Source organism: Trachurus trachurus (assembly GCF_905171665.1).
Source record: "Trachurus trachurus genome assembly, chromosome: 19".
NCBI lineage: Eukaryota > Metazoa > Chordata > Actinopteri > Carangiformes > Carangidae > Trachurus > Trachurus trachurus.
The window spans coordinates 19942877-19968346 of record NC_139913.1 but is presented as its reverse complement, the minus strand read 5'-3'; the positions used below and the strand labels follow the sequence as shown (position 1 = coordinate 19968346).

Sequence of the window (25470 nt, the reverse complement as noted above, 5' to 3'; positions counted from 1 at the left end):
ACCGGCAGCGTTCACCGCCATGGGAAACGAAAGGCAGGCAGGGGTGAAGAGCCTCCCACTTAAGCCTTAACACTCTCTAATGATATCCACCCTTAAGTACAGTGCGCAAAAGTGTACTCTAGCGCGCTCTACTCCAAAGAAAACATCATGTATATCTATTTCTACAAAGCAGCTCCATACCTAACCAGCAACCAGAGAAATTTCCGAGTAGAAAATCCGATAAAGAACGACTCGGGTCACTTTAAGCCCGGTTAATGTGACTTGTGTAAACGGAACTATTCCTGGCACAAGCAGAGCGCAGTGTGGCGCTGATCGGACAGCTCCTCTAAGGAAAAGAGGATTACCAAAAAAAGGCGTCTGTGGAAGCTCCTGGATTGGTTGTAGTAGGATGACGGCACGGACCGGCTGGGACAGACTTTAGATTATTAATTTGTGCGGAGAGTTAATTAAGCAATGGAGACAGCGAGGAGTTAATGATCTCAACAATGGAGCTGATGATGAGGGGAGAGCCACCGGGACTGAAAACAAAAGAAAAAAAAGAAAGACACATGGGTCACTTTCCCTTTCCCTGATTCATTTACCTCATTGTTGCCTATATGTGTGCGCTATAGAAGGTGGTATAGAGTAATATTTGCTCGAATATAAATCAGAATAGCTATATGAAAGTATTTTACAAGCCAAATTAAAGCCACAATTACACATTTTCAAAACCATGACAAGTCATTAAGGCAGATGAGTCTCTTCAATGAACCAGATGGTGAAGAAACAGGATGTGGTGATAAACAATTAGTATCAGCTACCTGCCTGCCAGTGAAAGGTCAATGAGGCCTGGGGTGCAGACTGCTAGACCTACCACTGTGCTTTGAGCATCCACCATCATACTCTGTGGATTTTCATAAATGAAACTCAGGGATGACAAAAAGAAAGAGAAGAAAAAACAAAACAAAGAAGCTGTTTGGATTTGAGATTATGTTTTGGCCTTTAAAGCAGACATCCTAAGGGAGCTCGTATCACATGAGGACAGGATTGCTGTTATTTGGTTAATTAGAGCCATGATTCTTACGCTCACGTTCATACTTACCAGTGTGTTTGGGATCAGCTAACTGTCAGGACTGGCTGATGTCCATTAAATATGCCTACGATCTGTCAGGTTCAGCCAGTTTGAACCATCTGAAAGGGAAAAGCCCTTTTTCATGTTCTTATCAATAGTGTTAAATTAAAGAAACTGCCTGTAGTCACCAGTCAATCAGTGAGGCTATTCTGCCATTATTCAACGACTAACTTTTTAACTCATTAAAAAAAAGGATAATAATAATGCATCATAAAAGCATGATTAAAGCAGGTTTTATTTGTAAGTGGTGGAAAGAGCATTGTACAGATGTAGCTAAGAATTTTTATTGTGCAAACTAGTCAAGTAAGCCTTCAATATTTTATAAATTCTGTAACACCATACCTATTACAGAACACAGGGGTTGCTGTGCAAACCAATTACCATCATCAGTGACAGACTCTGCCTCCCTCGGTGCAACTGAATATTTTACTCTGACATCATGCCTATTTTCTGGTCTCCAGGTGTTAAAGACAAAAGCTACCTGCTGGTTCAAGATAAACCATATGACTCATAATAAACAGCTCCGGGAAATGAGAAAATCAACTTTGATTAAACTATCTACGACACTGTCATTATGAAATCAAATTTTCCACTAACAACCATATACTGACAGAGCTGGAGACATGCTGTGCAGTTTGCCTGCATGGCGGAACGCATCCTCTTATTCTGCAGAAACCAGGAGCGCAGTTGGATGAATAAAAAGTGAATGTGCATGGGTGCTTTAGATACAAGAATAGATTTTCAGGGTTGATTATTGGTTATTCAGACTCAGTCTCAAGGAAAGTGCACTTCTTTTTATAGGGAAAATAATGCAGGGGCGATCCAGCTTCATGATAAGAGTATCAGCAGCCGGAACAGTGCACTGAAAAAAACATAGATCTAATGGACAGATGAGTAGTTTTGGAAAGCTGCAGAACCAGTGTGTCATCCACTCTCCTCTCTTTCCCTTTCAGAATAAAGCCCCCATCAGGAAAAGGGAGAAAAAACATTAATGAAATCAACAGGACAGTGCAATAAGCCCGAGACAAACATCTTTTAGCAGATCATTACCACTTATGGAACAGGGGGCGCAAAAGAGAATGAGAATGTCATACTATACGTCAAATTATCTAGAACATTATTTGTGACATTCAGTGAAAGGAGCATCTCATTCTGCAGTCTTTTGCCAGTGGCTTCACTCTATAGATGGAGGAGGATGTTGTGCAGGGAGAGAATTGTGAATTAAAACCCATTAGCAAAGCATACGAGCAGGAGACAGTCCTGATAGATTAGGCCAGAAAAATAAAAACCATCTTTCAACGAGACTTCATTATTTCCAAAGCTATTGAAACAAGTGTCATGGGAAAGAGAGAGAGAGAAAAAACTAAATTCTTGCTGCCTTACTCACACAGTGTTATTTATGAACCACCAAAGCGCACATGACAGCAGCTAAATTTGGTCACGAGATATGGGACAGTCTTTGAAATGATCATGAACTGTATGATATTCGGTCATAACTGGTGTGTTTATTCTTATTCGACTGACCAACTCAATGAAAAGAGAAGAGATGAAAAAGCAGTCCAGAGGATCAATGAAAACAGAGAACCACTAAACATCAACATTTTTCGGCAACTGAAAAGAAAAGAAAAAGATCAATTATTAAACCCCAATACTCCACACTCCTCCTGGCTCGCCTCTACTAAATGTTGCACATCTTTCCATGGGCACTGTCCCTCATATGAAAATCTGTAATTTGAAAAAAAAGAAAAGAAAAAGCCCTGAAGACCAAGCACTCAGCCTGGTGTCCAGTGTTGTTCTCAAAAACACAGTTTATAATGCTGTAGTATAATGTTTGCCCATGTTCATACATTTAAATCAAAAGGATATCATGGCAAATGATAGGCTCAGATCAAGAAATGCGTTCATAGTAAGACATGGCATTCCGCTTGTTTTACCTTGAGCACTGAAGAAGTCACAATATAATCTGCAGTCCCAAATCACCTTCAGTGGGCTGCCATCTTGTGGTAAGAAACCACACCAACTAGTGCAACAGTATGGACACATTGGTTATAAAACAGAGAATAAATTAAGTAGGTGACTTTAGCTCCTCATGCATAATTCCATATTATGACAATCTTTCATTAGTCACTTTTTAGCCATTGTAATCAAGATAGCTTGACTTCCTTTGTGCTCTTGTTTATTCTCCTTTAATGCATTTTAAGCTCTAATTCTTTTGGAAGACTCCTCCTCAAAGTCGACCTCTGACCCTCTGAAAAATAACTGATATTAAACATAAATAATTTAACAACCGATAAACATTCTCAATTGTTCTAGTTAAAACAATCCATTAATGCCATGCTGACCTTTATGACTCCAACACTGGTACCTGCTCTTTACTTTACATGCAAGAGATAGCCTACCAGTGCATGGTTATACAATGTCTGTAGGCTACCTCCTCAGTTCTGCTGTTTGTGGTGACAGGTGCACAGATGTTTGTTTGCTATTTGCACTGTGAAAAGAAGGTATAACAACAATGAAACACAGTTTATTCAGAACGTATTCTCACACAAAGCCACAACGAAATATGTAGATGGGAGTGGGACATAGCAGCCGTGGTTTGAAGGAAGAACTCGTATAGTTGTGGTCTAGGCCTATTTAAACGAAGGAAATCCGCCCCATTCGCAGAAACAGTGGCAGCCAGACATGAGCTGCTTTTTTCATAAAGTAGAGAAACACTGGCATCAGCCTCAAATAAGACCCTGATTTCAGAATATGAAGTTCTGGTTCAATTCCAAGTTTGAACGTAAATCTAAGGACCTGCCGCCACCGCGCAGGCGCAGTGGTCTGCACAGCGACTTCCCCTGGAGCCCGAAGACCTTCGAAAACGATGGTCTTATAACTACTGGTTTTGATGCTGTATCCTTCCGTCAGCACTAGAATAAACCGTTGGAACAAAAAATCCTGTTTCCACGGAACTGAACATCGATTGCATAATTTCAACGTGCGAATACATGTGTATTAAACATATTGCACGATGTATATACATTTAAAGTGAACATGTGATGAACAATCCGCGGAGGGATATCACTCATCTTCACCGGTCGCAGGCTCCGGGCAGCAGCAGCACGAGCGCGGCGGATACGGACCGACAGCTTCCTGTCTGTGGCGCTCGGTAAGTGCAAACCGTTTGCTTTTTACTATAAACTTAACGGAATATTGGCTATTTCCCGCAGTCTCCACAGGTAGTATTACAGTTTTTAATGCCGAGAAGGAGTGGCTATTTTCCGCTGTCTGTGTTTGGTTTGTTTTGAACAGAGTTTACCGTCAGGGGGATGCGCGAGCGCTTTCTTTCTTTATGGAAGCTAGCCTATTAGCTAACGGTTGCTAATGTCTTTTGCAGAATTAATGTTATCTATGACTTTTTTAGCTTCTCGAGTGCATGAATAAGGTCGTAAGACCTCTTATTAACACAAGGCAAGCAATTCCAATCCCGAAACGACCAGTTTTAATTCACTAATGCTGTCAAAAAATGTGCTAGCTGATGCTCACGGTGATGTCATCATTGTGCGCCCCAGTAAGAGGCATGTTGTTTATAGATTTTGTTATCTTTTGATGTAACAACGCCCAATCTAAATATTGAGAAAGTATAACTTTACTTACTGCATTACCTGAGAGACTTGGCATCGCTCTCAGTGCAAATGTATTGAAGTCATATCTCCCCTCTCATCTCTGCAGTGTACATGAAATCACACTGAGACCTGTGCAGACTCCTGTCTGCCGCCTTCCACAGCTACCCTGTCTGTCCCAGCTGCAACCATGGCCTTTGTGCCTGCCCCCAGCCCCACTGTGGTCGATCAGACCACACTCATGAAGAAGTACCTGCAGTTTGTTGCAGCGCTCACTGACACCAACACTCGTAAGTTCATAGATATTTAAGTATTTTGCAAGATATGAGTGATGTTTTAGTTCGTTATTTGTCAAGTTATATGGTTATTTATATGATTAATTAAGTGTAAACATGAAAACGATTATTATCGAAGTATTCTTCCAACATTTTTGTTATTGTCTGGATTGACATACCGGTAGTTGCAAATTCAAAGAGTACATTTCCCCTTCACAATAATAATACATGGCATGTTATTGGATATAACTTATTTCTATTTAGTGTCAACAAATAAATTATGATTCATGTGCTTAGCATGGGCAATGTGATGAGAGCGATACGCTTTAGTCCAGTCAAGGGTACGTGTGATGTGGGAGAGTGCCTGTCTGTGTGGGTGTGTTTGAGTGAGTGTGTTACTTGATGTACCTCTTGATCAAACTGGACGCTGAAAGTAAAACTGATAAGATCTGAGAGTCCCTGCTGAGCACATGGAGACGGCCATGAAAAGTGAAAACGTATCATTAGCAAGTGTGATTAATGGCGGTGCTCTGTCCTTCAACTTCCAGCCGATGAAACTAAGTTGAAGATGATGCAGGAGGTCAGCGAGAACTTTGAGGTGAGTTTGATGGATGTTCTGAGTGTGATGGAGAGGATTCATTTTCTTTGTCTCCGCTGATGAATTTTTAAGTGATAAAGTTTTTTTTAATTCTTCAAGTTTCTTTTAAACTATAAAAACTAGAATAATACTTCTCTGATGCATTGAAGAAAGTATAGCAATGAATGATGAATGTTAATTAGATTTAAACTTTGTTCTTTCTGTGTTGCTTCATATCATACATTGTCTTGATTTGTCAATTTCAGAATGTGACATCTTCACCTCAGTACTCCACCTTTTTGGAGCACATCATCCCTCGCTTCCTCACGTTTCTTCAAGATGGAGAGGTGCAGTTCCTTCAAGAAAAACCTACACAGGTATGTGGCTAAAGATACAATGGCCCTCTCTTGCACTTCACTTACACCTTTTCTTTTCACTGATGTTTAGTAACAAATCGGCAGTATGACAATACAGCTATATAACAGGTGTGAGGTAATTTGCTTTAACATGTAATCCATTTGTTCAGCAATTGAGAAAGCTGGTATTGGAGATCATCCACCGCATCCCAACAAATGAACACCTTCGTCCACACACCAAGAACATCCTCTCTGTGATGTTTCGCTTCCTGGAGGTATGAGTCCTAATCTCTCACAACAACACAACATTTTGCATATTATTGTTTTGCACCAGTTTAGTTACCTTAAAACTAAACTGGCACACATATATGAACTTTTGTATTGTTATGTCACACAATTTGTCCCTGTATTTTTTCCAGATTGAAAGTGAGGAAAATGTCCTAATATGCCTTCGCATCATTATTGAGCTGCACAAACAGTTCCGCCCTCCAATCTCTCAGGAGGTGAGTTCTTGAGTTGTGAAAGAATCAGTCAGGTTGGAGATAGTGATCTTTCCTGGTTCGATGCCTATTAAAGGAAACAATCTGGACTTTTGGATGATCATGTTTTACATTTTCCTCTCTTTTCAGATTCATCACTTTCTTGACTTTGTGAAGCAGATTTATAAAGACCTTCCCAAAGTTGTTGTAAGTACATCCTTCATCATGTTCTTACAGGAGACAACTTGTCATTGTCCTTTCCTCTGCCGTTCTCCCTTTCCAAACATGTCTGTCTAACCACGTCTCTCTATGCTCCCACTAGGCAAGGTACTTTGAGAACCCACAGGTGATTGCAGAGAACACAGTTCCCTCTCCAGAAATGGTGGGGATGATCACCTCCGTGTTGGTTAAGACTGCACCTGAGAGGGAAGACAGCGAAACCCGAACAGTAAGCTTACCCAACCCAACAGTTTGTCCTGTGTTTATACCCAATACCTTTACAGTACTGTCTCCAACCACTGGATGGTAGTAGTGTTCTGTCTTGACACACCAACAGAGAATACCATGAAGTGCACTTAGTCTCTAAATAGTCAAATGTAGAGAGTACACTATGCTCTCATTGAGCAGTCGCCTGTTTCACGTGATTAGTTATGTGATCATCGCCCACTGAGTGATCCCTAAATATATGTAAAGTTGGTAGTGTGACACTAAATCTGTTGAGTAAGTATCTAATAATGTTATAGCCAGCAATTACTGTTAGTGGGGTCAAAGCAATTCTAATAAGACTAAATAAACAGCAGTCTGCTAAGGGTAATCTAAAGGTTTTACAACACATGCACTTAAGATCTGTTTCACTGAGAAACTTGGTCCTTTACTGAGATTTTCTTCCAATTAAATTGTATTTTTATTACAACAAGACTGCTGGAAACATTAGAGGCAACGCACATTTTATACTAAAACTTGACCTGTACATCTGTCCTGCAGCGCTGGTGTATTTATCACAATCACCTTGTGTGTCCCGCTGTTAAATCGCTCGCTCATTACAGTGGTCTCATTATGTTTCTCCTTTTATGTCTGCCTCTAGCACACCATCATTCCACGGGGGTCTTTGTCTCTCAAGGTGCTGGCAGAGCTGCCCATCATAGTGGTGCTGATGTATCAGGTGAGTGAAATACTACCAGAGTGTAAAGTTAGCAGCGTAAATGCAAAGGAAACAAATTTACTGAATTATGGAGATGAAAATTAAGTTGCAAAGATTTCGACATCAGAAACTCAGTTGACTCATCTGCAATTTAATTGGAAACATAACATTTTTCAGCATATTTTCGGCTATAACTACATATAAATAAATTATTTTTTGGAATGAATTCCTTCAGCTGTGATGATGTCTATATTAAAATGAGGTTAGTTTCTCATTAACTGGGATTGTGTGTTTGCTCTCTCCCCTCAGCTGTATAAACTGAACATCCACAATGTGGTGTCCGAGTTTGTGCCCCTCATCATGAACACCATCATGCTCCAGGTGTCACCACAGGCCAGGTAAGATGCGTTTGTGAATGCTTGTTAACATGCACTCTCATATTGTACGTGTGCTGTGCAAGTGTGTCTGAGAGGTGTTTGAGCGAGCCTTTAACAAATTTCAACGGGCACGTTTAACAGAATTGATTTTTTCCCCCCTCTTCCTCTCTCACACAAAGTTTGTTGATAGTGTTGGTCGGCACTTTGCCTGCCAGTGACTGAGTTAAAATCCATTTGGAGAAGTTAAAATTGTAGGAATTGGCTTAGCAGGAGGTGAAACCCTCTCAGGGTGGGAAGAGAGTTGCGTTAAGCGTTTTGAACAAGAAGGAAATGGAGCAGAGTTAATTTAGAATAAAAGACCTCAGCAGTGTCTGGCAGGTATAGGGAGAGTTTCTTTCTGACATGCAGTAACAGCTGTGACGCAAACAAACAAGCCACCCATGTAGAATTGGCTCCCAAATGTAGATGCAGAATTTCAACCCGTGTAATTGCCACCTACTGCAGGTATACAACATCATTAATGTCCTTGATGGGAGTTAATGGCTTTTGTATGTAAATCGCTCTGTTTCCTTTGCAGGCAACACAAGCTTTATAACAAGGAGCTGTATGCAGACTTCATTGCTGCTCAGATCAAGACACTGTCGTTTCTGGCCTACATCATTCGAATCTACCAGGTACAGCTGTTTGATGGCTGCGTGTTTCATCATCCGTTGCTGATGAATAGGTTCAATGAGTCATCCTACATTAAAGCAAAATGGTCGCCTTTAATAGTAAAAGCCATTTCCTTAGCACCATTATGTGGTTCCTTCATCCTACACCTTATATACCTGCATAGATACATTTCAAATTTCAGCCTTTAGACAAATGTGGCTTAAAGTTAATGACTAGGAAACATCCCTTGAATATAAAGATGTTAGATGGAATGAATCCAGTAAAGGTGGTTTTGAAGGCTTGTTTTCTTAAGATATCATTTCTCCCTGTGGGCGCCAGGTGATTGGCAGGAAGCAAAGTGTTATATGATACGAAGACAGGGAAGCTGGGTAGAATAAAGATAAAACGGATTCTTTGAAAAATATAATTGAGACTTTGTATTTACTTTGCGTTTTTTAAACCAAACAGGCTTGAATGGCACCTCTTTAACCATGTCCTACTTTACTGACTATTCACAGGCAGTAGCAGGGATAGGAGTCAATAAAAACCCACAATTGGCACAAACGTAAAAAAAACAATGATAATACTGCATCAAGAACTTCCAGCTCACCTAGAAGAATTCCATTAATATGGGAGTTTGTGTCGTTGCAGAAATTAAAAATTAAACTAAGATATTGAACACCTAAATATGAGGTGTTGACCTAGATATGTGGGTAATTCTATTGGAGAAAATTAGTTGATGTCGGTATTGGTATATTTTTAATTAACTGTGCTTTTAAACATATTTTGTTGTGTGTGTCTGGCGTATCAGGACCTGGTAGGGAAATACTCTCAGCAGATGGTAAAGGGCATGCTGCAGCTGCTGTCCAACTGCCCCTCGGAGACGGCGCACCTCCGCAAGGAACTTCTCATCGCAGCCAAGCACATTCTCACAACTGACCTACGCAGCCGTACGTACACACAAGCACACATTCATATAAGGTGGTGTGAAAGAGAAATGTGAGAAGGCTGGGTGAATTTATTTCACAGGGTCATTTTTCTTTCATAATGCACATAATGTTTTTTTTCAGCACTTTTTTTTTCACCTCAAAGAAAGTGTGTGAAGTTAAAGGTGTGCGTCCTGGTCACAACATTAACAGCATAGATGTTCTTGCCAGCTCGCGCTTAGATTTTCACATTTCACACTTCTGAAAAACTTTTTTTTTGAGCTGCTGTCAAAGTGTGGCCGTAGAACCTAATTCAGATTGGGAGACTAAGCAGTGGAAAGTGAGACTGAATGAAATGGAATGAAAGCTCAACCACCCATCATAGAAATCTTGAGACCGTGACGCACAGTTTGGCTGATTTTCTGAATTATACTGTGAGTTTACGTTTGCTTCTGTAGCTGAAACTATTTTCAGTGTTTTTGCCTCATTTTCTGCAGGAGATTTAGCATTGTAGAACTGCTTAAAACTCGGGAAACTATGTAACCAAAATTAGGTGTTTAGGTTTTAGTAAATCTCTTTCTGCCACAGAATGATTGTATTTAATACAACAAGCATTTCTATTATTTATATTCATATCTATCATTCCTTGTGCTCTTGTTGGTATTCGGTGCAAACATGTATTGCTGCACTTCTTTTTCTTGGGAAAACAGTATTTTTGAAGCATGCCATTAAAATACGTCTTTTGTGTTGCAGAGTTTATTCCTTGTATGGATAAACTGTTCGATGAATCCATCCTGATCGGTTCTGGCTACACTGCACGGGAGACTCTTAGGTGAGTTTGTGTGTCTGTGCACGATGACTCGATCTCTCGGGTGCTAGCCCCCGCCCTTTTCTTTTTCTCTCCTGAGGTTGATTGCTCAGCCAGGTGCATGTTAAGTGTCCTAGCATATTAATCAGGCGGCTCTCAGTGCTGCCAAACTTCTCAGGGAAGCCGACTGCAACTGCAACACTGCAGCACGGATCACACTGTCAAACTGTCATGTACACCTGCATCTCCAGAGGGCAAACTGCCCGCGCATCGTCCCCGAGGTCGAAAACCTCCTTGAACCCTCCACAGATGCCAAAGCGGCTCACCTCATCAACAAAATAGCTGTCATTTCACATTAGTGCCATATAGCAAATGAGGCAGCTGGATGAGAACTGGCAGGACTATCAGTGTCACTCATTACCTCACCCCCTCTTTCTTCCTCACATATGCCACTTTCAGTTGCATCTGCAGCTACTTTCCCTATCTGTCAAACTTTAGTGATTACTACTTCTGCCTTTTTAGAAGGTGCCAGTTCACTGGAGCGCAGACTTTTCAGTTTTCACTACCATTCAGTCATGAAATATGACTATAATTCTGCCTGCAAATGCCACAGTGACATGGCTCTCGTTTCTTTCCAGACCCTTGGCCTACAGCACGCTAGCAGACTTGGTGCACCACGTTCGGCAGAACCTGCCCCTGACAGATTTATCCCTGGCCGTGCAGCTCTTCGCCAAAAACATCGATGATGAGTCACTTCCGAGTAACATCCAAACCATGTCCTGCAAACTGCTGCTCAACCTGGTGGACTGCATCCGCTCAAAGTCAGAGCAGGAGAACGGCAACGGGCGGGACATCCTGATGAGGATGCTGGAGGTAAGCAGCTCAGAGCTGGGATCGATACAAAAAGCAGCGGTGCATATTTGATGCACAATGAAGAAATTTTGAGCATTTGTTTCCCCTCTCTCTTTCACATCAGGTGTTTGTGTTGAAGTTCCACACCATCGCCCGCTACCAGCTCGTTTCCATCTTCAAAAAGTGCAAGCCTCAGTCGGAGATGGGCGTAGTAGACCCCGGGGCTTTACCTGGCGTACCAGCCACTCCCACTCCATCCACCACCCCCGCTCTTCCTCCTCCTGCTCCTCCCACACCCGTCGCCGCAACGCCTCAACCCCCAGCAACACCCTTTGACCGGCCCGGGGAGAAAGAAGACAAGCAGACTTTTCAGGTGTCTGACTGCCGCAGCCTTGTCAAGACGCTAGTATGTGGAGTGAAGACGATTACATGGGGCATCACCTCTTGCAAGGCGCCAGGGGGTGAGAGAATTTGACACAGAGCATAAAAATGCATCAATGATTATTTGGTTAGATTTCGCGGCAACTACATGCACCATCTAACTTCTTGTTTATGTTTTTGCATTTTCTCCAGAGGCTCAGTTCATTCCTAACAAGCAGCTTCAGCCAAAGGAGACCCAAATCTATATCAAGCTGGTCAAATATGCCATGCAGGCTTTGGACATCTACCAGGTATGACAAAAGACATAGACTCTATCAGTATCAGTGATAAAAAATATGCATGAGTCAATAAGATGTGGGTCTGATGAAGAGAATGGTTTCAGACTCGGTGGCCCAGTGTAACAACTGTTTCTCTTGACTAGGTACAGGTTGCTAACAACCAGCAGACGTACATCAGGGTGGCCAACTGTCAGACTGTGCGCATGAAGGAGGAGAAGGAGGTGCTGGAGCACTTTGCTGGGGTCTTCACCATGATGAATCCACTCACATTCAAGGAGATTTTTCAAACCACTGTGCCATACATGGTGGAGAGAATCTCCAAGAACTATGCACTACAGGTACATGCAATTGCATACAAAAAATGTGCAAGTTTTATAAACATTGGTGATCCCCCCCCCCCCCAGTTAATGAAATACTCAGTCTGAATTGCTCACCTGCTCAATTTCCGTGTCTTGCTCTCTGATTTTTCCCAGATTGTGGCAAACTCTTTCCTGGCCAACCTCTCAACATCTGCGCTCTTTGCCACAATCCTAGTGGAGTATCTTCTTGAAAGACTGCCAGAGATGGGCTCAAACGTTGAGCTCTCAAACCTCTACCTCAAGCTCTTCAAACTAGTCTTTGGCTCAGTGTCACTGTTTGCTGCAGAGAATGAACAAATGCTTAAGGTAACAAGAGTTTTTTTTTGCCTATTTTTGTAATACTTTCTTCCTATATCTCAGGCATTTTTACAAGTTCGACTGCCTTTTTTTCCTCAGCCACACCTCCACAAGATAGTGAACAGCTCTATGGAATTGGCCCAGTCGGCCAAGGAACCCTACAACTACTTCCTGCTCCTCCGTGCCCTCTTCCGCTCTATTGGTGGAGGCAGCCATGACCTTCTCTACCAGGAGTTTCTGCCCCTTCTGCCGAACCTTCTGCAAGGTAAAAACCTCACACATGATTTCTCTCAAGTTGTATTTAACAAAGGTGAGAATGTGTAATCATTTTTCTCCAATCTCCTTTTTATGCATCTAGGTCTGAACATGCTGCAGAGTGGTCTTCACAAGCAGCACATGAAGGACCTGTTTGTGGAGTTGTGTTTGACGGTGCCCGTGCGTCTGAGCTCCTTGCTGCCCTACTTACCCATGCTGATGGATCCGCTGGTATCTGCCCTCAACGGCTCTCAGACTCTGGTTAGTCAGGGTCTGCGCACCCTGGAGCTGTGCGTGGACAACCTACAGCCTGACTTCCTCTACGACCACATTCAGCCGGTCAGGGCTGAGCTCATGCAGGTGGGACGTTGTTCTGATCGTCATGACCAATCACTGCACAGCCGAATGCTATTCTTATAGAGCTGATCTGACAATTACTGAATCCTTTGCGCAGTTCCCGTTAGCAAATGTGCCCTCTAGTGGTCAGTAGACAGTGGTGCAACATGTCTCACTTCTTTCTCTTTTGTAATACTGAACTATGGGAGGTATCTCATGTTTGTAATATTGTGCCTAAGTCTCTCATCCAGAAATTCTGACCTTTTCACAAGCCAAATAGATTATACGATTCCATACCAGTATTTCTAATAGCTTGTAGCGACTCATCATCAGTCAGCTCTCCCACATATCTTTTAATATGCAGCACAGTGCCCTTACTCGCTTTCCTCCATTTATGCTTTTTCTCCTCCTCTCTTCAGGCCTTGTGGCGTACCCTCCGTAATCCAGCAGAGAGCATCTCTCACGTAGCATATCGGGTGTTGGGGAAGTTTGGAGGCAGCAACAGGAAGATGCTGAAGGAGTCTCAGAGGCTGCACTACGTGGTGACTGAGGTCCAGGGGCCCAGCATCAAGGCCGAGTTCACTGACTGCAAGGCGTCCATACAGCTGCCCATGGAGAAGGTAAGATACACTGACAATGTTGATTTGTGTTGTTTGCAGCACAATGCTGAGGAAAGTTTTCCCTCTGCAGCACTACCAGAAACCAGTGAGAAGCCCCTCTCTCACCCTTTACACTTTTGTATTTCAGTTTTAGAGAGCAAGAATTAAACGTAAAACAGCTTGATATTCCTCATTATTGTTCTCCACAGAGACCCATATATCCTTGTCAGGGCTTTGTGTGTGTGAGAGAGTGGAGTGAGTGAGGGGATGTGTGTGTGTCCTCCAGGTAATTAAATTCATCTCCTGTTTCTCCTCCTCATCCCCAGTCAGTAATCATCAATCTAGTGTGGGCCACCATGACGGCATTATTTACTCTCTCTAATGGCTGCTCCTTCTTTCTGGCTATCCATCTGTGTGTTTGCCATCATCATGAGCAGAGGCACCGCACACACTCACATGCTGCACACACCCACATGCACAGACTGAAGGCATGAATCTCTTGCAGGCTCTTGGTGCAGCCATACGGTTAGCTGGCACGTTGAGGGAGAGAAGGCTTAAAGTGCTCTAAGGTAGAGGGAGAGATCAAATAACAGTGATCTGAATAACTTGAAACTCATCAAGGTAGAACGTGTAAAAACACTCGCAGGGGATTTAAGATGCATATCTCTAACATTCTCTTGCTTCTTTTGCCTTTCAAGTTCTTTTCCAATTCCCGTTTTCCTCTTGAATCTTATTTTCTTTGTGAACACTTAAGAAATGTTCTGCCTGCAAGTTTGAACTCTTAAAAGGCTCAAGTAGAAAGCAGTGTTTTCTTAGAGGTTTGCTTTCAAAGTCTTCTTTTTTTTCTATATATCTACAGCAACTTTATTCAGAGTATTCAGATCCCTTCACTTTTTGGCGACTTTATTGTATTGTATTCATATAAATGTCAATCTCAATTGCCATTTCTCCATCAGACTACACTTAATGATCCAGTGGTAAAGTGAAAACATGTTTTTTTCTTAAAGATTTCTGCAAATTGGGTGTACTTAACTTGACTGGAGACCATATGTGGCACAATTCACCCTGCATCTTTGGACAAAAACTAAGCCATGAAGAAATTCAGCTCCTAAATAAAATTGTTGTGAGGTGTAGATCAGGGCAAAGGCACAAAACTCCAAGTATTGAGTGTCTCCAGGAAAACAGTGGACTCAATAATTTAGAAATAGAAGATGTTTGAAGCCACCAGGATGCTGAGTACAGAGCTTGCAACAAAACCAGATCTGACAGGACCTGATGTAAGGATGACCACCAGTCAGGCCTTCATGAAGATTGAGTCTATAGTGGCTACACAGGAGCAACTGTATCTGATATATCTCACTTATAGATCAGCGGAGAAAAACATGATTGGAACATACCTGAAGGATGCTGTGCTACTGGTATACAGCATATCGTGATGATGTGATCTTATTTTTGAAATCTCCTCTTTAGAATTTGGAGAGACACTGCGATGCTCTGCTACTGTCATGTGCAAACTAGAAATTTGGAATCTTGCCTGTTTTTTGCTGGCAACGAGCTGTGCAGATTTCAGCCTAATAGAGCATGTATAGAGTGACCTGAAGATGGTAGTTCAAACATTTCCCATCTAATCTGACTGAGCTTTAGAGGATCTTCCAGGAAGAATGAGATCAATTGCACAAATTCAGGTGTTAACGCTTGTAGAGACATATCCAGAAAGGCTCAAAGCTGTTATTGCTGGGAAAGGGATTTATGAAGTAATTAATAATTGGCCAAACTGATACCTTATTGATAACATAAGGGATGTTGGTATTGCTTTCGTAAATATTACGTCTGAGATTTTGATTGCTAATGAAGTTGCACATTTTCTAGAATCATGTTTTCACTTCGTCATTGTGTAGGATTTGGAAGTTAGACGGACCTAACAAAATGCCAATTTACAATTCTGGGTCACAATGCTCTGAAGCCACTGCTACTATTTATAAAAGAATATTTGTCCTAGTCCTGGTCCTGACAGAACAATCCTGATATCCTCATACACTGACAGGTCCACAATTCAATTATGCTGTGTCCTCATCTCTCCTCTCATCCCTTTTCTATTCTCGCATCCTCCTAATCTTCCCTCCTCTGTTCTGAGTGGCGTTAATTAGTTCATTTTCTCCCTTTTAAGTGCCGGGCTGCTGTGGCTTGTCAGCCCATAATGTAGAAATCATCATGACCTTTGCTTGGCCAGATGGCGTCTATGTTACTTCCTGCAAATTAATCATATATATTTATGTATGTAGTTACATACTGCAGTTCTATTCTCACGTTAGTAATTGAAGAATATCGACATGCATAGGAACTTGTCTTTTCTGAATGCAAATGATTTGCTTGTTATATTCTATCCAAGGCCATAGAGACGGCTCTGGACTGTCTGAAGAGCGCCAACACGGAGCCCTACTACAGACGACAGGCCTGGGAGGTCATTAAGTGTTTCCTGGTGGCCATGACCAGTCTGGATGACAACAAGCATGCCCTTTACCAGCTTCTGTCTCATCCCAAGTGAGTAAACAATCTGGGTTTGATTTTTGTCTCTGACATCTGCCTGGATGCTGGATGCTGCAGCTACTGTAGCATTAACTTGCAATCAGTTCATTTTTAATTCAGTAGCAAATGCACTATTCAGCACTGAAATACGGGTAGACTTTTCTTTACCAGGCGAATAAAGTCAGATGTATTGTAAGGAATGTCCTTGATGGTGCATGTATCTACTAACAGTGAGTGGACAGATTTGTGTAGAATGAATACAGCTACCACAGGCTCCAGACTGCCCCTAAATGAGGACATTTTGCCCCTAAAATTTGAGACAGTGCAAGTAAAGATTTCATCCGCTGGTAGTAAATGTGCAGTTTTATTTTTTTCTAACACTCAAAGAACCTGGACTCTGTCATTACAGGTATTATCTGAAGTATATGAGGACCATGAATAAAAAGGAAATGTGAATATTTGCTTTGCAAGTCAATTTGTGCCCCTAAATTCTCTGTTTGTGCTCCCAAAATGTAGTTAGACTCAGGTGCTCCTGGCCCTGCTACCATGACTTTATATATTTGGCAGACCTGTTTTTCAGGACATGTTCAGTATGTTTATGTTTGTGCTGCTGCTGCCAGAGATGGCTGCTTTCGTCTTACATAAACCGCAGGTGATAAAACTACATGTCATGTGTTTGACATTATGTCCACACACAAACAGGTCTCCAATCAATCATCCCCCTCTTTAACCTTTACACGGCCTAACCTGAGCTTGACCTCTAGCCCATGTTCACTGTTTACCCCCTTCCCTCCCTGTCTGTCATCTCTCCACCCCGCCCACTGCACCAGCTCCGTATCCCTTCCTCAGCACCTCCACCCACCCTGTCTGATCTGACCACCTGCTGACATGCCCTATTTTCCAGTCTCTCACGTCATTGTCTTCCCTGCTCTCCCCAACACATATTGGCTCATCAATTCCGTCTCAGGGGCGAGAATTGCTAATTACACACTTGCAGGCGCTCCTTTACCCTCTGGCAGGCTTCAGTGCGAAGCAGACACATACATGAGCAGAGAAACAAGAAGGGGAAGGTGTGTGCCGGGTGGGTTAGTCACATTACCATCATTGATCTCTGGGCAGGGGCTAATTGACTTTCCCCTGTCTGTTTACGCTACACCATGCCCCTTACACTCTCCTGTCATTACGCGCCAACGCACACATGCGCATGAATGCGTCTGTGTGCAGATTTCTGAGGGGATAATGAAGTGTGTCAGTTATGATCAAGGAGGCCTCGCTGCCGCCGCCTCTTGTCTGATGTCTCGTTTTGGAATTGTCTCTCTCTCCTGAAGGATTTTGACTCTTTTGTTTTTTCTTTCTGCCATCCTTTATTTTCTTCACACCATCTCTCTCTGCCTCAGTATTTGGTCACTGTAAATAAAGCCTTTCAGTTTAGAAAAAAAGGCAACACAGAGCAATTCATAAAATGCCAACCAGGGGAGAACGTGGCAGCAGTGGAGTGGCAAGCCTCCAAATGAATGAAGGGCAATTGATCTGACATTCTGGGCCACCCCCACTTTCTCCACCCGCCGCAGTCCTCGCTTGGCTTTTTCCTTTCCTCTCAGTCCCCCTTCTTCTCTCTCCTCCTCCAAAGAGCAGTCTTTTAAATGGCAATAATGAAATGAAGTGATCCATCAGGTCTGCCCCTGGCGTGTGGCATTATAAAACACAAGCTCAAGCATGGAGAAAACAGCTGCTCAATCACACCACGGCCCAGTTGCCTTCAGCTGCAGTAAATAACAAAAATACCAACAGGGGACAATGAGGGAGGCAGAGGGAAAGAGAGGCAGCAGGAACCGAGAGGAGAAAGAAAATGTGAGGACTAAAAGAATCAGGGATACCGGGGTTGGGGGACTGCAGAGAAGTAATGGAGATGGATCTTTACTCTGGAATATCGAGCAAATGGGCTGAACGCAAACCATTAAATGATTTTTTGGGCTTCCGGCTTAAAGGAAGTTTCATCGCCATTGTCGCATATTAATATGTTGTCCTTGTTAATATGTAATCCTCTAATCCATTGTGTGGTTTTCTCCCCCATTAGCTTCACTGAGAAGTGGATCCCCAATGTCATCATCTCTCACCGCTACAAAGCACAAGACACGCCTGCCCGCAGAACGTTTGAACAGGCCCTGACTGGGGCATTCATGTCTGCCGTGATAAAGGACCTGAGGCCCAGCGCGCTGCCCTTCGTAGCCAGCCTGATTCGCCATTATACCATGGTCGCCGTGGCCCAGCAGTGTGGTGAGGGACCACTGCTCTTCGTATTCTCTTCGTCTAATATTAGCTTTCTGTTTTGCCCTGGCATTCCCAACTGCACAAGAAAATCTATCACTTTCCAATTTTGTCCTTTCTCTGACGTAAACCCCGGCCTTTTAATTTTGCATTAAACACGAAAGCTGTATAGAAAGTTAAATTCAAGTTACATGCATATATTAAAATGAACATTCACATTAAACATAATTTTTGTCCTATCCTTTGACCTCAGGGCCATTCTTGCTGCAGTGCTACCAGCTCGGCAGCCAGCCAAGCACAGCCATGTTTCATAGTGAGGAGAATGGCTCAAAGGGCATGGATCCCTTGGTTCTGATTGATGCCATAGCTATCTGCATGGCCTATGAGGAGAAGGAGCTGTGTAAGATTGGCGAGGTGGCACTGGCTGTCATCTTTGACGTGGCCAGTATCATCCTCGGTTCAAAGGAGAGGGTAAGTAACTAAAGAGGGCGTCGGAGGGATCATGCATTTGTAAATTCCTGAAAGGTGTTTCTTCCTATGTTGGCTATTAAGATAACTCTGAGTGTTTTGATTTATGTGTTCATTTAAAATGTATGTTTAGTTTTTCAGTGACAGTCAGGTAATCACTCTGGCCTCTTGTTTACATCTGCAGGCATGCCAGCTGCCCTTGTTCTCGTACATTGTGGAGCGACTGTGTGCCTGCTGCTATGAGCAGGCCTGGTACGCCAAGCTCGGTGGTGTGGTGTCCATTAAGTTCCTGATGGAGAGATTGCCTCTGATCTGGGTGCTGCAGAACCAGCTCACCTTCCTTAAGGCCTTGCTCTTTGTCATGATGGACCTCACAGGAGAGGTAAATAGAGTAAATAAGTGCATTATGTAATATTCAACAACAATTTGAAAAAGATAGATGTGACTTAGCTGTTTTTTTAGTTTTTTAACTAAATGCAAAGATTTATCCGTTCCCGTCTTTGGTTGCCCTTTGTTCTCCCATGATGCTTGTGTAACTGCCACGGCATTGTACCTGTGAACTTATTGATTTTCACACAGGTGTCAAATGGAGCAGTCGCCATGGCCAAGACCACCCTGGAGCAGTTACTGGTGCGTTGTGCCACTCCACTGAAGGATGAAGAGAAGACAGAGGAGCTGCTGGCCGCCCAGGACAAGTCTTTCCACATGGTCACACACGACTTGGTCCGAGAGGTCACCTCCCCCAACTCCACTGTTAGAAAGCAGGCCATGCACTCTCTGCAGGTGCTTGCTCAGGTCACCGGCAAGAGTGTTACTGTCATCATGGAACCACACAAAGAGGTAAACCCAGGGACTGTAAAGGTTTTTTTTATTTTATTTTATTTTATTTTTTATTTTTTTACATGTGTATGTTGTGATTTCCTGCTTTGCTAAACAAGACTTGTATACGATCCACCTCTTTTCACTTTGAACAAAAGATAGACTAGTAAACAAATGTGTTTGATCACCCTGCACTGATGCCTTCTTCTGAGAGTGTTTTAAAGGAGTTTCCTTCTCTTTAGGTGTTGCAAGACATGGTTCCTCCCAAGAAACACCTGCTGCGCCACCAGCCCGCCAACGCCCAGATCGGCCTAATGGAAGGGAACACCTTCTGCACCACCCTGCAGCCCCGTCTCTTCACAATGGACCTTAATGTCATGGAGCACAAGGTGTTCTACACTGAGGTACGCCTGATGCCGAAGTCACACATCGAGCACACATCACCTTTTCAGATTGTTTGCTAATACACCATATTAAGAATTGGGTCAATCGGGACATTGTAGTTCATTGTAGTAACCAGTTTTCTGCACATGTGGTGACATGCACACATGGTGGACCTAAATAATCATTGCTTTTATACCTGATCATTGACCTTTGTGTGTTTTTTTCCCTTTCTTTTTCAAGCTGTTGAACCTGTGTGAAGCTGAGGATGCTGCTCTAATGAAACTGCCATGTTACAAGAGTCTCCCCTCTCTGGTTCCCCTCCGCATCGCTGCCCTTAGTGAGTAGGATAGTATAATATTGAGTTTTGGTATTGATGCTCTCTTGCCTTTTGTGTTCATTGCAAATTGTTCCTTAATCTTCATGCAAACTATAATCCTCATCCTCTGGGAAATTACCATGAGAATTTTATAATAGAATTTATAAGTCTATTTACTTTCACGTTTGGAGAATTTTTTTTTGATAATTATTGTTCTTCGCTGAGTCTTTGTTTTTCCTCTATGAACTTGATTAATAACTAGCTCATTCAAATCTTAAAAGATCAGAATCTTGTTATGTTAGGATTATTTATTAATTTGATCATCATCTCATGTCTGTGTTATTGATATTCTGTCTTTTGTGCGTAGATGCCCTGGCAGCCTGTAATTACTTGCCACAGTCCAGAGAGAAGATCATCGCTGCACTGTTTAAAGCCCTCAACTCCACCAACAATGAACTACAGGAAGCAGGAGAGGCGTGCATGAGGAAGGTCAGGGCAACATTTATCACTTCCTTGTTGCTTTGTAATTGACTTAGAATCAGGTGATAACATTTTACATGTTGACATATTAATCATAATATTTTGTTGTGGACTTTTTAAGTTCAGAAAAAAAAATCTAAATTCCAAAATCACTTATTAGACTTGGTGGTTTTCTAATATTGTGGTTTTCATTGTACACAGAGGAGGAAAATGTTGTTTTTTGTCCTTTTTAATAGTTGACATTCACCATCACAAAGCTGTGGAAATTCTTTGGGAGGCTGTATTTTGAGATTTTCATGATCCACAATCCAGCCATGTTTGTCACCAGGCAACGCTGTTTTTACTTCACTTTGACCTTGGCATCTTTATATTTACTACCTGTTTGTTTTTCAGTTGATTTTGAATTAATTTCAAGACTTAATCGATTTACTTTGAAAGCTCAGACCTGCATCATATCGCACTCTGAGAGTCAAACTCCCTTTGAGCAAAAACATAGCCTGAGACACACAGACATGACCTTTCCTAATCAGGATTGAAGACTCTTTGAAGTGGACCTCTACTGGGTCACCCTGATGCTCTCACCTTTTAATTTATCTACTTGCATCTTTATTTCATTTAATGTTTTTCTTTTTATCTAGTTTTTCATTATTCTTTTCCTTATTGATTTATCTGTTTCATTCCCATCATTTGTCATCTTAGACGTCTTTTGTTAATCCTCCCCTCTTACCATTTCCCCACCTAGTTATCTTCATATGGACCTCCCTCTGCTTTATCACACTCTCCCTGAACCAGCCCTTCCTCTATTCATCAAAGTATCCATACCATCGTAACCTCTATCCATCTACCCCCCAAGCCCCTTTTCCCTCCATTTCTATGTTCTTCATTTTCTTTCCTTACCACTGTCACTCCTTTTCACTATCCTGTGATTTATTTATTTATTTTTTGCCTGGCCATTCTCTGCTCTCTCGCCATTCTTTCATCTCTGCCCTGCCAGCCTTAATGAGCGTTGCCATGGCCCAATCGATACAGGATGGAGTGTTTGTTCTCAGTGCTGAGAGGAAAATGAATGTGGCTGCCATGCATCATTCCCCTCCCGTCTGTGTGAGGGTGTGGGTGTGCGTCATCAGTGTTTGGTGTTGGCATGTGTGCTTGTTTACGGTTGGCCATGCCCTTCTTTGAGCGGACTTAGTTCCTTAATGGAGACACAAGGGGTAGTGAGCAGTTCATGGGACTAGAAAGCTGACAAGGTCAGGTCTGATGTGGAAGGAAAATAATTTCTGGAAGGGAAATTAAAATGATTTGGTTTAATGCTTTGGGGAAAATATATACATGGACCTAATATTGTATAGCTTGAATAGGTTCATCAGAGAAAAACAAGCCTTCAGTTTGATTTATGATAATAACACTTTGTGAATTCAGTTGATAAACAACACCTACAGTTTTTCAACTGCATTACCATACCCTGTATTGATTTTCTACCTTCTTTCTTTTTCAGTATTTAACTAAGAGTGACAAAAATGTATTTGGAATTTGTGAAACTGTAAATGAGGATGTTCCTATGTTCTATTTTAGTTCCTTGAAGGTGCCACCATTGAAGTGGACCAGATCCACACTCACATGCGTCCGCTCCTAATGATGCTGGGTGATTACCGCAGCCTGACGCTCAACGTGGTGAACCGCCTAACCTCCGTCACCCGGCTTTTCCCCAACTCTTTCAACGACAAGTTCTGTGACCAGATGATGGTGAGAAGCCCACCCTGTCCTCCTCCTCCTCATCCAATAATATTTATTTACTGTCTATTTATTCAAAACAATTCACAGCACAGAATGAATTTTCTCAGGCCATCAGTGTGGCAAACATGACAACTAACATTTTTAACAATTTTTAATTACATGTTTTGAACTTTAGATTGTGTAAGTTACTAAGAATATGTGTATTTTAAAAATTGTAAAACTTAGAGTCAGCAGAGCAGAGTTAGGTTTGCTATTTGTCTTCAAAATTAGTAAATAGTAGTTTACATTATAAAAATATATTCATATTATTTACAGCCACAGTAAAGAGTGGTAAAGTATTTAAATGTGTATGACCCAAGCTGACACAATCCTTTTTGGCAGTTGTGTGGTAGATTGATAGTTCTGTAGCAGAGCTCACATGTTTATTACACAGTGATGCTCTTGACTGTTGTCTGTGCACTTGTGACTCTATAATAATTTCATAATTAAAGGAGCCTTTGCAGCAGATGTTTTGTTTATTAGGTGAACATGTGTTATTTATTACTTGAATCTCTTGAGTAAATATTCAGTTCTTGTTTGGTGTCATGCTCTACCTATTGAGGTAGACAGATACACACACATTACACAATCACATCTCATCTTGTTGTCTCTGTCTTTCTCAGCAACATCTGAGGAAATGGATGGAGGTGGTTGTAATAACACACAAAGGAGGCCAGCGCAGCGATGGCAGCGTAAGTACACACAGTTCAGACCGCCCCACATCTCACGCTGCTGAGAAATGTAATACAAATGTGGCGCTTTCATTACTAATACAACTGTTATTATGTCTTCTTTCTTTCCCCTACATGAGCTTAACTCCTGCTGTAATGCAATATTACAGGAGCAGCTTTGGCCTCCTGTAAGAACAGGTCAATACAGCTGTCTACTGGAACCTTTTTTAATTCAGTTGATCTATCCTGCCTAAACCAAACAGCTGTCACAGAGGGGAGTAGAGAAATAGCCCCTTATACACATAAAAGCCATAGTCGCATGTAGTCAACACCTCCTCAATGTGGCCTCCTCCCAGATGAGTTGTGAGTGGCCATATTACAATCAATGATTAATTAGGCGCCAGGCAGGCGGTGGTGGGCCCAGCTCTGCGTCTCCTCATTATCTTCCCCGACAGATAACCTTGTAAAGGCGAAGGAAAGGTGAGAGAGAAAGAGGTGGTTTGCGGCCGCCCCACCCCCCTCATAGAAATCAAGCAACCTCCTTTTTTTCCTGCCTTCTCTTTTATGCAAGTTCATCCTGCCCCATCTCAAAATGGTCTGTTTAATTAGATGCAAATTGGTCCTTTGTCTCTCCCTCCCTCCAGCTCGTGGTCTTTGTGCCTGTTGACAGCAAAGCTGGCACTGACAATAAAGCAAGGGTCAGGAGGTCAATTAGCCAAGCATGATAAAGACAAAAAATTGGAGAAAGACGGATGAAGCTGGGCCGAGAATGACGTCCTGAAGACATGTAGGCATTAAAGAGGGTTTTGACAGAGGGAAGGAGAATATGGAGTGGAGTAATGAGGTGTGAGGAGGAGTGTATATAAAAAAAAAACTATGATTACTTCACCGAAATGGTTTGACCAAAAACAAATGTCAGTTTCTGTATTCATGACCTGATATCCGTCGGAGTGTTTTCTTGCAAATGTCATGGATTCTGTGTTGGATTCTCCACGGACACTCTACCGTGGCCCCCCGCCGCCGTTATTCACCCAGTTCTGACAGCAGTTGTTCCCTAGGTCACCCGTAAAGGTTGCTGCTGTCCCATTCATTTCACTATCACCCTGTCTTATCTCCTCACCCTCCATATGGAACAAAGACAGACAAACACACACAACCACTCAAAAATACACACAAACTGTTCTGCTGACTCTGATCATTGTTTCCGTTCCGGTACAGCCTGCGTTGGAGGGCGTTGAGGTGAGATGTTGACCCGGTGTTGCGCCCCCTGTTGGTGACTTTCTGTCAGTGATTGAAACATAGTTAAACCAATGTTGTGGTGGTGATTATGAACCAATGTTGTAGTAGTGGTGCTGGTGAAGTTGCCCTGTACTTTTGTGTCCATGTGTCTGTGATTGTCTTCAGAAACAACTGTCATCTCAGCCTTGTTCTAACCCCACATTTATAATAATTAAATCGTCTAATTCTTCTCTTTTTGCTAATACTAGGTTAATGAAGATTATTGTACATGCTGTCTTTTATTTGTTTGTACCTTTAATGCAAGAAGTCATCTGAGCAGGATGCTCCGCACCATTCCTGGTGGGAGTCATGTTACCTGATGATGGTAGTCGTCTTTTGACTAAGATTCATCTTTGTCTTTCCACAGTGGCTGTCCATCAAGACTGTCTGTCAGATTATGTCCGTTTCGGGTCCCAATGTCTCTCCAGAAACTTCATCCTCTCCCTTCTTCTCTCTGTTCTCTCTCTCTCTGACTCTTTCTGTAGGAGATGAAGATCTGTTCTGCCATCATTAACCTTTTCCACCTGATCCCAGCTGCACCTCAGACCCTGGTCAAACCTCTGCTGGAGGTAGTCATGAAGACGGAGAGGGCCATGCTCATAGAGGTAGGACATCTTCTCCATTCTTTGAAAGCTTTTCCAACCCTTTTTTATTACAAGTAATGAAAAATTACATCATAGATCTGCACAATGTAAGCAGCTCTCCCTAAATTTAAAGAAAAGCTTGATGATAAATATTGATGCTTAAATGGATGTGAATATCTGTAAACTCTGTTTCTTGGTACATTTCTTCAGAAAACCCTGATAGAATATACATTTGCATTC

At 42.3% G+C, this 25470-nt stretch overlaps 1 protein-coding gene across 1 annotated transcript in view; it reads left to right on the top strand.

The window, feature by feature from the left end:
* The first annotated feature begins 4229 nt into the window (after positions 1–4229).
* The window catches only part of trrap (transformation/transcription domain-associated protein), a 79129-nt gene continuing 57888 nt past the window's right edge, over positions 4230–25470 (top strand). The window contains exons 1-32 of the mRNA XM_083994215.1: positions 4230–4262; positions 4826–5006; positions 5540–5589; positions 5835–5945; positions 6095–6199; positions 6344–6427; positions 6554–6610; positions 6726–6851; positions 7488–7565; positions 7854–7942; positions 8499–8595; positions 9384–9522; positions 10252–10330; positions 10945–11179; positions 11283–11619; positions 11732–11829; positions 11961–12155; positions 12291–12482; positions 12573–12738; positions 12832–13088; positions 13484–13684; positions 16053–16204; positions 18267–18466; positions 18711–18928; positions 19110–19307; positions 19505–19765; positions 19987–20148; positions 20369–20465; positions 20812–20933; positions 22497–22667; positions 23321–23389; positions 25132–25251. Of these exons, the coding sequence (XP_083850341.1) occupies positions 4907–5006; positions 5540–5589; positions 5835–5945; positions 6095–6199; positions 6344–6427; positions 6554–6610; positions 6726–6851; positions 7488–7565; positions 7854–7942; positions 8499–8595; positions 9384–9522; positions 10252–10330; positions 10945–11179; positions 11283–11619; positions 11732–11829; positions 11961–12155; positions 12291–12482; positions 12573–12738; positions 12832–13088; positions 13484–13684; positions 16053–16204; positions 18267–18466; positions 18711–18928; positions 19110–19307; positions 19505–19765; positions 19987–20148; positions 20369–20465; positions 20812–20933; positions 22497–22667; positions 23321–23389; positions 25132–25251 (4566 nt within the window). The 5' untranslated portion in view covers positions 4230–4262; positions 4826–4906. The remainder of the gene's footprint in view (positions 4263–4825; positions 5007–5539; positions 5590–5834; positions 5946–6094; positions 6200–6343; positions 6428–6553; positions 6611–6725; positions 6852–7487; positions 7566–7853; positions 7943–8498; positions 8596–9383; positions 9523–10251; positions 10331–10944; positions 11180–11282; positions 11620–11731; positions 11830–11960; positions 12156–12290; positions 12483–12572; positions 12739–12831; positions 13089–13483; positions 13685–16052; positions 16205–18266; positions 18467–18710; positions 18929–19109; positions 19308–19504; positions 19766–19986; positions 20149–20368; positions 20466–20811; positions 20934–22496; positions 22668–23320; positions 23390–25131; positions 25252–25470) is intronic.